The sequence below is a fragment of the Corylus avellana genome, chromosome ca10 (assembly GCF_901000735.1).
Source record: "Corylus avellana chromosome ca10, CavTom2PMs-1.0".
In the NCBI taxonomy this organism is placed as follows: domain Eukaryota; kingdom Viridiplantae; phylum Streptophyta; class Magnoliopsida; order Fagales; family Betulaceae; genus Corylus; species Corylus avellana.
Window position 1 is genome coordinate 18087411 of NC_081550.1, and position 14242 is coordinate 18101652.

The 14242-nt window shown below is 37.1% G+C and overlaps 1 protein-coding gene across 2 annotated transcripts; it reads right to left on the bottom strand.

The window, feature by feature from the left end:
* Nucleotides 1–89: 89 nt before the first annotated feature.
* LOC132163026 (U-box domain-containing protein 13) lies at nucleotides 90–6923 on the bottom strand. Of its 2 annotated transcripts, none has more exons than XM_059573227.1 (4): nucleotides 6436–6923; nucleotides 2926–3042; nucleotides 2099–2554; nucleotides 90–1635 (listed from the first exon to the last, which is right to left on the bottom strand). In XM_059573227.1, the coding sequence occupies exons 1-4, from the start codon at nucleotides 6703–6705 to the stop codon at nucleotides 490–492; spliced, it is 1989 nt and encodes a 662-aa protein (XP_059429210.1). In that variant the 5' UTR covers nucleotides 6706–6923; the 3' UTR covers nucleotides 90–489. The 2 variants fall into 2 exon arrangements, with proteins under 2 accessions (XP_059429210.1, XP_059429211.1); XM_059573228.1 differs by having other exon boundaries at nucleotides 6417–6506.
* Between the last annotated feature and the right edge of the window lie 7319 nt (nucleotides 6924–14242).

Here is a 14242-nt window from a genome sequence, read left to right on the forward strand (position 1 = left end):
CATTGTTGGAACCAAAGAAGAGAGAGGAGGCTCATCATAAGCGAAACCCACTAAAATACCCCATGCTGCAGGCAATTGCAAGCATGACAGAAGTTTAATAACAGCATTGTACTGCTCTCAAATCGTATTTCAAAAGCTCTTCTTCTCCTTGCACATATATATATCACCCCTAGCCTACAATGGCATTAATCCTTTGGTTTGAATACAGGAAACATCTCTTCATTAAAAACCGAGGATGATCACAGTTGTACGTGTTACACTGGTGTACAGTTCCCATATATATGTATATCAGATACATCTCAGCCCTTTTCATCTTTCTACCCTATTGAAGGCTCTTTGAATAATCTCTTCAAAATAAGGTCCTCATTCCCACACAAACGAATAACTTACAGATAGGGTAGGTGATCTTCCACCTTTCCCTCAGCCACTTTCAATACCTTAAAAGAACCAAAAGAAAAACGAGTAAACAGGGGAAAATATGTAAGAACCTCAGCCATCATCGGGATTTATTGTGGAGGGTGGCTGTGACTGCTGTGTCTGAGCTAGTGCCTCGGCTTGTGCCTGAGCCTCCTGCTGTTGGTCAAGAAACCTAGTCATACGCTCTAGCAACTGTGCAGCCTTTCGCTTGGCCCTATCTGTGCCATTTTGTGCCAAATCCGCCAGTGGAACCATCACTCCAAGATCATTGGCCTCTGCAAGATGTTGCTGGTCTCCAGCACAAAGGTGTACCAAAACGGCAGCTGCATTCTCTCTATTCCTGGGGGATCCACTCCCAATAACCTCTACCAATACTGGCACTGCCTCTGCAGCTCCAATGGTAGCTTTACCTTCAGGATGGCTAGCCAGTATCGCTAAAATGGCAAGTGCCTCATCCACCATTCCACCTCCTGCTTCTGTTAGCAGCCGCATGAGTGTGGGAATAACACCAGCCCTTATTGCCTTTCCCTTGTTCCCTTGGTAAATGCACAAGTTGAACAGTGCTGTTGCAGCATCCTTCTTACCCCTTTGGGTTCCTTCACTCAGTAGTGTTACAAGGGGTGGGATGGCTCCAGAAGCACCAATTGTGATCTTATTTCCATCCACAACAGAAAGGCTGAAAAGGGTAGCCGCTGCATTTTCCCGAGCTTCCATGCTCCCCTTCTTGAGCACGTGAACTATAGCAGGAACTGCCCCATAGGATATGATGCTTTCTTTATTATCCTCACATATGGAGAGGTTAAGTAGCGCAGTCACAGCATGCTCTTGGGTACGGGAATCAGGTGTTGAAAGAAGGCTAACAAGGAGAGGGATTGCGCCAGCTTCAGCAATGGCCACACGGTTATCTGCATTGCGCTTAGCAAGAAGGCGGATATTACAGGCAGCCGATCGCTGGTCTTCGGGGTTGTTGGATGCGAGCTTGCGTAGGAGAACTTCAATTATAGTACGTTCAGCAGGTGAACAGGCAGATGTTTTATTGGGTCTAGAACTACTGGGTCGTTTTGGTGGTTCAATGCCATTTGCCTCGCACCACTGGGCTATGAGACTACGTAAAACATAGTTCGGCGTCAGGGCAGTGCTAGAGAGGGTCTGTTGTGTCTTTGGACATGTTCCATGCCCTGCTTCCAGCCACTTCTCAATGCAGGTACGTTCATAGGTCTACAGCAGAGAAAACAAGACCTGTTAGAAATTTGTGGTAGTAGGATGCATATAAGCAAATCTCCAGTCTTCACTTTCATGGGGCATGTGTTCTGGCTTGTGAAGTAAAAGGACAAATAGTTTTTCTCTGACATCTTTCAGTCAAAAAGTCAAGTCAACCTCATTATTAAGATTTTGAACATTTTATTTCTATCACATCTTAATACCACTCTTCCAAAACTAATGGTTGTTTTTTAGCAGCCAGGAGGAAGGCGTTATTCTATGGTGACCAGCCAATCTGCACAAAGAAATGATCATTTCCAAGTACAGGATTGGATGTAAGAAATCAATTTCATTATCCTAATAGCTCTGGCCAAAACACAGTGCATTCTACTAACATTTTCTAGTAATGCAAATAAGAAATGAGGAGAGGAAGGGAGGGGGAGAGTTTTGCGATCAAAGAGCAAGGGCAGGGTGCATTTACCTGCCCTGTTGAGACAATGACAGGATCCTTCATCAACTCCAGGGATATTGGACAGCGGAAATCATCTGGTATAACTGGGGCCTTATGATTTTTGTCCGTGGATGCTTGTCCACTGCAGCTTGGAGGAAGACTTTTTTCTCTTGCAGGAGCATCCATGTTAGGGTTTTCTGTTTGCACAAAATCCTTGATTTTCTTCAGTAGCATTGACATCTTCTCAATGCTCTCCCCAGGATCTCCTCCACTGGCAGTAACCATCTCATGCAAAGCCAGTGACTCTTGTGTAAGGTCATTTATTCCCATTAATTGCAACTTTTCAGCCAATCTCTTTAGGACAGCTGGATCTGTTGATGCATCATTCGTCTTGTTGTAAAGAGATAAAAGATCCGCATACAGCTCAACATCGGGAGAATCAACCCTTCCTTTGGCTCTTCTGAACTGAGCAAGAACAAGCTCAACCTGGACACAGAAAGAGTTAAAACAGAACATAGACAAATATCAAAACATCATTAAACATAGAGACTTGAGAAGCTCTCTTTTGACCCACTCAGATACTTTTTCAACAACAAACCAAGAAGTGGGCTAAATAAAGTTTTGATGAAAACTCTGTTAAGCCATTGTGTGTGTTTGTGTGCATGCATGTTATCATGGATCTTTGAATCAAACTCTTAAGGTCAGTATCGGGGCATCTAATCTCAAGCTAATGCACCATGAACACACTACTATGAAAGATTAAGAAAGAAATGAAGAAAGGAAGTGCACTATTATTGTGGAGGTCCTCGGCAATTACATTCCAGAAAAAACAACACTAAAAATATATTTGTCCCTACCTGTTCCTTAACTTCATCTGATATGTCAATATTTTCATAGGAAATTCCGCTCAAAGCATGTTCCAGTCGAGCTGTCACCTCATGAAATTTAGTCATAATTGGCTCCCTCTCTAGGACCTGTACGTGGTGTGCAAGGGTTAATTCAAAGAGAAAAGAGGAAAAGAAAATACAATACCCATGACAGAGAAGCAACTACAAACCAAGGCATCATCTGATTAAACACTTTGGAATTGCTTTTGTTGCCCTTCAAAGCAAACTTTTAATATTTTATCTCCAAAAACAAACATGGGTGTGCTTGAATGTGCTCAAAAATTGAATAAAAAAATGAACATACAATAGAGCTTCTAAGTAACCAAGAGGCAAAGCAAGCATAAGGCATCAACAAAAAGTAACCTAAATCTGGACGCTTCCCATATATATGTTCATAACTAAACCAAGGTATCTATATTACACATGCATGTGTATTACCTATAACTACAATTTTAAGTGACTGAATATTCCTTTGCTAAAAAAGAACAGAACAATAATCCCTAAACTCTTCTCTCCTAGAAACATTGCTCAACAATTTTAAATCAAGAATATTGTCATTCTTGCTTCCCTTTCTTTGAGTTAGCAGGGAAAAACGAGGGGGTAGGTGCGGAAAGATTTGAGTTTAGTCACAGTTACAAACTATGTCTACAACGGATCTTTTTTTTTTTTTCCCCCTACTGTACCATGTCCATAAAATCTCAAACAATGGACCAAAATTTCATTCTTAGAACTTGCCAAACACTTGTTTCATCCCTTATCAACTAAAAGTGGCTGGAATTATTCATTAGAGTTCTAAGGGGAAAAAACTGTCAATTTAAAGAACACAGAGAGAAACAATCCCCAGCCCCTCCCATTTTAGGGTAGTATACCTGTTATCTCCATGAGTCCCCTAACTAGAAATAGGGCTCATACATGGCTCACAAACTATATATTTGGCACTCTTTTCTGCCCATATTGAAGTAGTATTTTACAAAAAATAGTAGCAGAATCACCGTGTACATGACCTTGACATCAAAACCCCCAAATCAATGGCTGTGACATACAAAACAAGCTGATTTTGTTGCACAACTGATTGGGGCTGCTCAGCGGGCCGTTTATAACCTCGAAACACCAAATTTGATGTCACTTATCAACCAACGAGGTAAAGGCAACAACGACCAGGCCCTCATTTCCCACTAATCAAAGAGAACAAAAATTTTTTTTTAAAAAAAAGCTTTCACTTTCCCTCAGCGACGCAGATTGAGAGAGAGAGAGAGAGAGAGAGAAAGAGAATCAGAAGAAGAAGTTTCTCGGTTACACGAGAGAGAACACAAAGGATGGTGGATAGGTAGATCTAGAGTCTAGGGAGATGCTATACCTGGGTTTGAGCCACGGTGGTGCTTCATCTGCAAGGTCAATGGTACCCTCACTGCCCAGCTCATCCTCACCACCATTGTCTCTTTTGTCACTGTCCTTTACTCCCCTGTCAACGATCTCCTCATGAGCAATTTTGGGCTTTTGCCCTTTCTCGTGTTCTTCCCCTCATCTATGCATAAACCCTTAAATTGTCTCTTAGGCTTCTCTTCTTCCTTATGTATATGTGTATATGTATGTATGGTTTTGTGAGCTACAAATTTCATGAATTAACTTGTGGATTTCTAGAGTTAAGTGGATGTAAAACAAGAATTGATTTGTATGTGTTTTCTATTCGGTCCACGGGTTAAATGAACAAGATCTAAAAAAATATCTGTCCCCTGGGGGGTGGATACAGCCAAGCTTTGAACCCCATGGAGGGGCAGATGGTTCCAGAAACCGCACCCCCAAGAACGTTGCCAGGGTAGGGCTGAAATCTGGCCAAAGGGAACGGTGCTCAGCCCTACAAACGATAAGCGAAGACTATGCTCCAAAAGGTGATTTCTTCTAAGCAGTAAAAAATTTACAATGTTCATGCATCTGTCTCTCTGAGATTGCCCCTCCCCCCACCCGGACCCTCTCTCTCTCTCTCTCTCTCTCTCACGAATATGAGTAATTTTCTCCACTGTGTAACATCAATGGTGCCCTCCTCACAAAAAAAAAAAAGGGACAACCTACATATCCTTTACTGAGTTAATGTACCAACACAATGTAACTTCAGTAGTGCCTCCACAAAGTCTCTTTTTCTTCTTTTTTTACAAGTAGTGCCTCCACAACCAGAAAATGCAAGAGGAAACGTTAACATTTTCTCTTTTTCTTTAAGTTACAAGCTTTCAGCCATTCATACAATGAATCTTATACCAATTCATATCCCCACTACTTCCAGACATAAACGGAATTCAACTTAATGTGCAAGAGGGTATGACCAAAGGAACATAAATTCAGATACAAGAGAATAAACACAACAAGAGACAAGGTTATTCTCAGGTAATATATCTTGGTACAATCAAGACATACAAAGCTAATGGAGACAAATAGCATCAATAACACCCATTTAAGAATGTACTAAATTCCACAAATTTCACAATCCATACATGCATGGGACACTCATAAACCAACAGAAATTCTACTTCAGGCTTCCAGCTAATTCATAGATGACTTTGACAGAAACCAAAACCTCAGGGATCTAAGCAATAACAATGTGGCTGCAAAAAAAATATATATGTAAAAAGTACCCCAAAAAAAATTTTTAAAAAAGATTGAAAACGCAAAAAAAGAAGCTTTTAGGACCTTTATGCCGAATCTCCAAAAAGGAAAATTCACATTTAGTTAATTCCATTCTCTACTTCTATGCAATTGGACCCAAGTATCCATACTCTGACAACCATAATACACGAACCGCAATTTCTAATTTTAGATTCGTGAGAAATTGTACCGGCACATACTGATAAACAAATATTAGATGATGCCGATAGCCCACACAGAGAAAATAACCAAAGCAACTTCAATTTTCAAAACAATCATTCATACTCCATTGGGTAGCTGAGAAAATGTAGCAATTGAAAGGAACCCAGAGTTTGAAACCTCGATTTCGTTTATCTAACTTTCCTAAAGAACGCTCCGAAGAGAGAGAGAAGTCCCCAAGAACAAAAACTCCCATTCAGCTGATTTTTTTTTTTTTTTCCATGTCCGCACAAAAGAGAGGGAATAAGGATTCTAACTAATGCCATCTGCTTCATTCCCAGCCTCATTCCCAGCCGATTCAGCTGATCCTAACACATACACCAAGTCTCTGCTATTTAATTCCAAAATCGAACAGAACCTAACGCACAACATTTTTTTTTTTTTTTTTGATAAGTAATAATCAGTTTTAACGCACAACATTTTTTTAAAAAAAATATTGCTTTAGAAATGTTATTTAATCGCCAGAACTGATTTGGCTGCTTCCAAAGTGGCAGCTCCGGCAATCGCAATCACAGACTCACCGTCTATTTTCCCTCACTTCCCTTCATTTTTTTTCCCAGCAAACAAACAGAAACCAAATCAAAATCAACGTACAAAAGACTCACTGAATGGACGTAAACGCACCAGGTAAATCTTGCTCCCTTCGCTCCCGATTTTGAGCAACTCCTTGGCCGATTTCAGAGCCTCCTTCATCGAAACCAGAGCTCTCACGGTCTCTTCCGGGACGGCCTCTTTGCTGTCCCTGATCTCCTCGAACATTGGGGTCAACAGCTTCAACCTCCTCGCCAAATTGCAGTACTGCTTCTTGACCGTACACCTGTACTCCGAGATCGAAGCTATCTCGTTCACTATGTCGATCAGGCTCTGCGCCAAAGCTCCTTTCTCTTCCTCCATAGCTCCAAACTCTCAAATCTCTCCGGTTCGCCACCGTTCCGAACGTACAGTCACCGCCGTGGATTTTTCTTCTGTTAAGTGTAACCGTTGATTTGATCAGTAAGCGGTCGCCGAATAGCTGGTCATAGTCGTCTCGAACTCTCCATGGGAGCGAGCAAGCGAGAGAAAGAGCGCAAGAGAGCCAGGGGTTGGGGGAGGTGTGAGGCACGCGCAGAGACTTTTTGTGGATTGGCTGAGGTGAGAGGTAAACCATGGTTGGGTTGGGATTTAACTCGCGGTTGGTGAATTCTCAGCTCCGCATTGGGGGAGAGCTAAACCAGGGGCTCGAGGCTCGGCTCGGCTAGTTTTTTTTTTGTCATAGTTGGTTGATTTTTAGTTAAACGAACACCGGCGAACTGCTCGCCTTGCTCTGATGTCAGTGCTCAGTTTTACGATCACGTGACTGTTTTACTTACGCCATCCTTTTTCTTCTAATCTCAAAATTAGGTTGCCAGACAGCTCCAATTCAGTCAATTTAGCCTTGATTAATCCTTAAACACATGCAGTTTTACTGTCACGCAAAATAATTCTTTTATTAATGCTTCTATATTTGCTTCTTCTTTTTTTTTTTTTAAATAATTAACCTTAAAGCGTTGTCAAACCTACCCACATGAATTATTATTATAGATTAATTTATCCATCTTGCGTAGCTTAATTCCTAGTTGAACAAATAAGACGTAACTTTGGGCTCAGACAACGTAAAAAAGTAGATAAAAAATTTGGAGTCAATGAATCCAACTTTACTCTGTTACCGTATAAAGCTAAAGCAAGTAATGAGTACGTAATGTGCTCCTTGGATTTCTTTTCTGGGTGCAGAAATTGTTCATCTTCTATATTTCACGTTCATTTATTATTTATTTTATACAAAGCTATGGTTTAACTTTCATGCATGGCTGGAGCCAAGTTTCATCCTTGCTCGCATGCACCATTGATGGCATGCTACATCATGGCAGTCAAAAAGGTATATATATATATATATATATATATATATATATTAAAGTTATTTTCTTCCTTAACTATTTTACGTTTACTAGATTAATTGTTTATTATTCATAGCTTCTTTATAAATTGAAGTCTTTGTATTCATTTTCTATATCAAACTTAATACAATGTAGTCCAATATATATATATATAACCACCAAAGTGGTAGTTGAGTTGGTAAAAGAACTCTTTTCATCCTAGTGGTTGCGTGTTCGAATCCGCTTGTGGTAGTAGATGCGTGAATCAGATGCTATTATGAAATGGCTCTACCGGCTCACACTTTGGTGGGGTTGTGGTGACGGACTCGCATTCTCAGGCAGTAGTTATGGTTCAAATCAGACATTCTACAGCGGATAGAAATCCTGATAGTCATGCTCAAGGAAAAAAACTACATTGATCGCCCATTTCCATCCTTTTAATTAGTATATATATATATATATATATATGTGTGTGTGTGTGTGTTTTTGTGTGTGTGAAATATTGCATGCTGCAAAAAAAGAGTGTGAATGACAGAATGAGTGACGATGTCCATGCACAAAACACCGACCATACAAACAAGTGGACATAGTTGGATTTTGTCATACGATACGCGTACTAACCATTTGAGTGGTAAGCCGCGCGCGTCGTTGGCTAAGCCTTCACCCCAATAATGACGTGTAACTAAATATAATAACATCTTTACTTTTTGATCCCGGAATTAGGCGGAATAATTAAGTGACAAACAATCAAACATCATCATTGACAGCACGATAGTTAACTGAAACTACTCTGACAGACTCAAATAAAATAATCCAACACCTCTAATTACTTTTCTTTTCTTACAACTGGAAACAACTTCATTAACATTTCGCGTCTCAAAATCATGCCATTTTTATATGTATTTTTTTTAAAATGTATTGATTTATATGTATTATAAAAATATATAGGATAAAATCTACTTAATCTTCTTAAACAATCACCCTAATAATAATAATCTATTTTCAAATTATCAATTGTGATAATTTACTCTCTAAACTACCAAAACAATGACAATGTATCCTTAATTTTAACAAAATGATGAAATTACTCTTACTAAAATAAAAACTAAAATTCTAAAATTTAAATTTTTCTTTTTAAAATTTTAAGGATATTTTTGATTTATTAAAAATTTTATAAGGGTAATTTCGTCATTTTGCTAGCATTTGGAGTATATTGTTATTGTTTTGGTAGTTTGAGGGGTAAATTGTCATAATTAATAATTTGAGAGGTAAATTATCATTAACATTGTAATTTGAGAGAGTTAAGTGAACTTTATTCAAATATATATATATAAATTACATGTTTTAAAAAATATATACATATATACTAATTTAATAAATTTTTTTTTTTTTTTTATATAACTCAATTTAGACAAACTTTGTCCTGTCTTTTTGGCCATCGAGGAAGAAAAGCAACAACTTGAAGACAGAAGATGACGGCAAGTAATGTGAAAAAAGAAATTTGATGGGCTAAATAATGAGAAATAAGACAATCAGTCAATCACCATATCGATAATCAACAGCTAAAATATCAAATCTGACAGCTATCTAAGATATGATCCACTCCCCTTTCCCCCTTCCCCATCCCACTTTTGAATAAAAAAATAATAATTGTTATTAAACAAAACAAAAAAAAAACAAAAGATATTATCCACATTAGGCACCCACCAGCAACCTTCTTTGATTAATATATGTTGCTGATAAACTTTAGCTGATATTAATTGTAAAACCATCATCAAAGTAGTAAAAATTACAGTATTCTAAGCATTTTCTCATTTTAATATGGGTTAAACATAATTTTTAAGCCTAATTCCGTCCCGGTCCAATAGGATTATCTAGGTGCATCTTAACCATAAAAACTTATGGCGCTTATTAAATTTATTACTATGAAATATAAAGCGGTCCTTTTTATTTTTTTGGGAAAGTTACTGTTTTAGTCGTTTAGGGTTTTAGTTTTTATCAAATCATTCATCGAAATTCAAAATCAATCGTTAAGGTTTAATTCATTACCAAATCAATCCCTTGATAGACTTCGATTCCGTCAAATTTTTTAACAAAATGTCATGTCATATCCAATAATACACACACGTGCATTTTGCATAATTAACTTTATCATGTTTTGCGTACTCCCGTTGAATGCATGTCGAATGAATCGTCATGTCATAACAAGTCAACTCGACGTAATATAAAAATACAAAAAATTGAAAAGGAGGGGAATTGCGCCGGCGCAATCCCCCATATGATACGAGAAACTAATATAGTATAACAGAAAATTAAAAAATTATTTTAAAGAACGTATTAGTTGAACAACTATTTTGCTTAAGAGTCAATGGTGGATAAAAATTCGATTTTTTAAATAAAATTACAGAAAATATATCGTTTAAGAAAACATTTTAAAGCTCTGACAAAATTTCCCATGAGAGACTAGAGTTTTGACTTGTCTAAAGCAATACATCAGTCAACATCTTAATTTACGATCATGTCCATGTCTAAGTAATATGATTTTTAATAAACAACCAGGAAATTAGATTTCCATTAATTAAAGTAGACTATCAAACAACCAGATAATGAAAACAAATTTGTGGAAATTTTTATATTACAGACATCGTTGGAGTGGGCCATATGTCAATTTCTCCTTGATTACGACCAAGCAATTGCAAGCCAGCCTACCTATGTGGGCCCAAGATCTCTCTGGAAGAGTAATAATAAAAAGAAAGAAATAGGTTGCTTGACCTTTTCACACCTAGGACGAATCTAGACCATACACGTAACAAAATCACGGGCTCCCTGAGACGTTTGATTCCCTGCCCTACCAGAATCAGAGATACACGTGGCCCGCATGCGCTGTCTGGGGTAGTGGTGGCTTTAGGAAAGATAGAACTAGAAGAACATCATTTGGTCCAATACGTCCATTTCAAATTAAAGTTATATCAATTATTTTTTATATTCTATATTCAAAAGTGAGACCAATTATTTTATATTCTATATTCATATTGAGCAGGGTTATACATATTTTTTGAGCGTTCACTTTTTAATGTGATAATATATATAAATTATTACTAAATAAAATAATACATAAAAATACATGTAATATTTAATTTTAATTTTTACTGACATACTAGAGAGTAAATAATTAAAAGTATGTGAATAAATTTTCTTCTATGTTATTTTGTTTTATTTATAAAAATGTGATATGTAATTTAAAGTTCACACTTTCAAGTTTCAAGTTTCAATTACACATTTTTTAACGTTGTAGTAAATGGTGATTATTATGTCACGTCAAGGAATATGTATTTGATAGTTCATATGACATTTTTTTTTTTTTAATTTACACTAAACTTTAATAGTAACAATCTTGGATCTTCGGTCAATTTTTTTTGTTTTCTACTTAATTATTTTTTTAGAACAAATTATTGATCGATGGCAAATGAATTATCAAGCATATGAAAGAATTGTCATTAATGGTAAAAGAAACAAAAGAGATTACATTTGGGAATGTATTTGTAGAGGAGATAAAAAAAAAATAAAAATAAAGAAATTATTGTCTAGTTGAAAAAGTTGTGATGGATCGGGTAGTGATCAGAGACGTAACTCATCGAAACTGATTAAGTTGATGACATTCAAAAAGTTAAACAAAACATAGATCAAATTTGGATGAAAGAAATTTCTTATTATATTTATCATATTGTTTTGTTAAAATAATATGATATATTTTTATGAAATGAATAAAGAAGGAATATTGTTAAATATATATATATATATATATATCTATATTATGATATTATTTAAAAAATTAAAATAACGTAATTATGTCTGGGTGGAATTATGTCTTAATAGGAGTGGTTACATAATACATTGATATCAGCTCGGCTGGGCCGTGAAGCTTCGGAGCCGTTCTCACAAGCCATGCTCCAATAATAACTCAGACCGGTCGGATCCCTATACCCGATGAAGAAAAGTCCACGAGGCCGAGGTGGGTCCCGTTGGTTTAACTTTGTATGGTAATGGAGGCGGGTCCCAGGGACGAAAGCCGCGGAACATGGTCGACGTGTAGGCAATGATGGTCCGGTCTTATCCACCGTGGCACGATCCGGACTTGGGGCTGGGAACGAATCAGGGCGGTCCATTTGGGATCCTATTACCGTGGTGGATCTACGAGAAAACTTGACATATCCACCGTCGCATCTTCTAGGTCCCACGTGGGGCCCGAGACAGTGGTAGGAGGGAGTGATGCAGGTGCATGTGATGCGCCGTAAGGACAGGTCAGATGTCTCTTAATTAACGATGTTTGGAGTTTAGCGCAACAGCTTTTCCTTAAAAACAATTGGGAAAATGACTCCGTCACAGCGGGTGAGGTAGGTGGGTACTTTCCCTTTGGCTTTGGTAGTTTTGCTCACCAATTGGACAACGCTGTATTGCACGTGAATGCAAACATGTTATCCGTGTTGTCTGATAACACAAAAAGAAAAAAGATCGCCTGTACGTTCACACATCACTTCCTTTTTGAAATAGATTAATAATATTTCTTTAAAATTATGATGATTTTTTTTTTTTTTTTTTTAATTTGAACTGACATAATTATTAATGAAAACGTTGAAGTATTTGAATTTTAAAAATGTAACGGTCAAAATAGTTTTATTTATTTATTACAAATGTAAGAAATTAGAAAAAAGTGAGACCTTTTCATTTTAGAAAAAATGTGTATGTATTTTGGAGTAATTCTAAAAGGTTTATTTGTGTCATATTAAAAATGATATGGTTATTAAAATTATTATTTGATCAAAATTCAATAATTATCAATTACAAGTTCAATAGTGATTTTAATAGCTACGTCATTCTTAGTAGGACACAAATAGGCCTCTTAAAATTATTCTGTATTTTGGAGATGCCTTAAAAAAGATTTATAGGAGTAGACTTTACGTGCCTAGTCTGTAAATTGTTTGGGATATCTAGAGAAATATTGTTTGAAATATTTATAAGAAGATATTTTATTGTTTGATAATTATGGACAGAGTACCTCTAATTTGTTTTTAAATCACTTTTTTTTTTTTTTTTCTCAGCAAAGCAACAAAAAAAATTAAAAAATTAATGAGGATGCTAAAAGTGAAAAAAAAAAAATGGAAGTGAAACAATAATAGTTTTTTTTTTTTTGAAAAAAATTTCAGTCTCATTGAAGAAGGATCACGAGCATAACATTCTTACATCACAAAGTAAAAAGCTCTAAAAAAATCATAGCCGAAGGTACGAGGTTACAAATCATAGATGCTTACATAAAAATCAAACATTCAAGACCTATCTATGACATCAATATCCGCTTACCTATAACTACTTTTCAGTTGTAACACCATATCTGTTCTAAACAGACTCAACTCAATGCATAAGTAGCTCATCTTCCTCGCTCTGAAAACAAATCACATCTACAACCCAAAGGTCTAAAAAATCCTTATTCAAACAAAAATACAGACAACAAAAAACAGAGAAAACCCAGCCCCAACAAAAAAATAGCCACAAAAGCACATATGCTCTTAAGAAGACTAGATCTACTCTTCATCGACCCAAAATGGTCGGGAAACTACATCATTTTACTCATAGATCGCTCACGAGAGCAAATCTAAAGAAAAAACTATTATTCAGAAGAAACAAAACAAGCAACACAGCTAGCAAATCAGCAACGACCGAAGTAGAGGAGATGATGGGCACTGGCCAGCGTTGACACGTGTTGGAGCGGATGGAGGACACCTACATTTATTTATTTATTGTTGACTAACTTGGAATTGAAGACCTACATGTAGTAGGTTTTTTCCACCGACTTGTTGCTTCTTATAAAAAGGTCATATTGTAGCTTTGGGTTTCTATGCACCAACAAAGCTGCACAAATTGTGGGCTTCTGTGCACCGTGCATCAAGACTAACAGAGCCACACAAAGGTGAAAACAACAGGTGGGCTGTTGTGTGTGTAATCAAAGGGCGCCAACTATTTTCTTCTTGATTTTGGAGGAGCCAAAATAAGAGAGAAAAAAAAAAAAGGTGCTATTGTAGAAGAGAAAAAGAAATAGAGACCAACCGCCATCATATCCTACTGTCGAGTCTATTCATGCGTCCCCACGTGAATAGACCCGACAGCGGACGATGGCTGGCAAATCGGGCGCGGAGGAGATCGGTGATGGACTTTGTTAACGTAGGTGACTTTTTCAACCCATTATCATTATGGGTCCTACAACCTTTATTGTTAGCCTTTGTTATTTGTGGTAGCCACTACTCCTTTTCTTTGTGGGTTTTGAGAAAAGTTCAAGTTTGACTAGTAAAAGGATTGTTGACCAACTTGGAATAGGAGACTTACGTGTAGGCCTGTCAACCTAGTCTGGTTTCCTGGCTCCTGGTTACCAGCTGGTTCCAATTTGTACCCGGTCCGGTAATCGATTTTTCAAGAAAATTATTTTTTGGGCTTATTTTAGGTATTGGGCCTAAATTTGCATACAGTTGGCCCATTTTTATAAAAAT

Bases quoted from the DNA above. Each gene is read 5' to 3' on its own strand.
- LOC132163026 (XM_059573227.1), bottom strand. From the start codon at position 6,705: ATGGAGGAAGAGAAAGGAGCTTTGGCGCAGAGCCTGATCGACATAGTG. The intron at 3,043-6,435 runs GTGCGTTTACGT...CACCACGTACAG, and splicing joins AAGGGAGCAAGATTTACCTG to GTCCTAGAGAGGGAGCCAAT. The intron at 2,555-2,925 runs GTAGGGACAAAT...TTCTGTGTCCAG, and splicing joins CAGATGAAGTTAAGGAACAG to GTTGAGCTTGTTCTTGCTCA.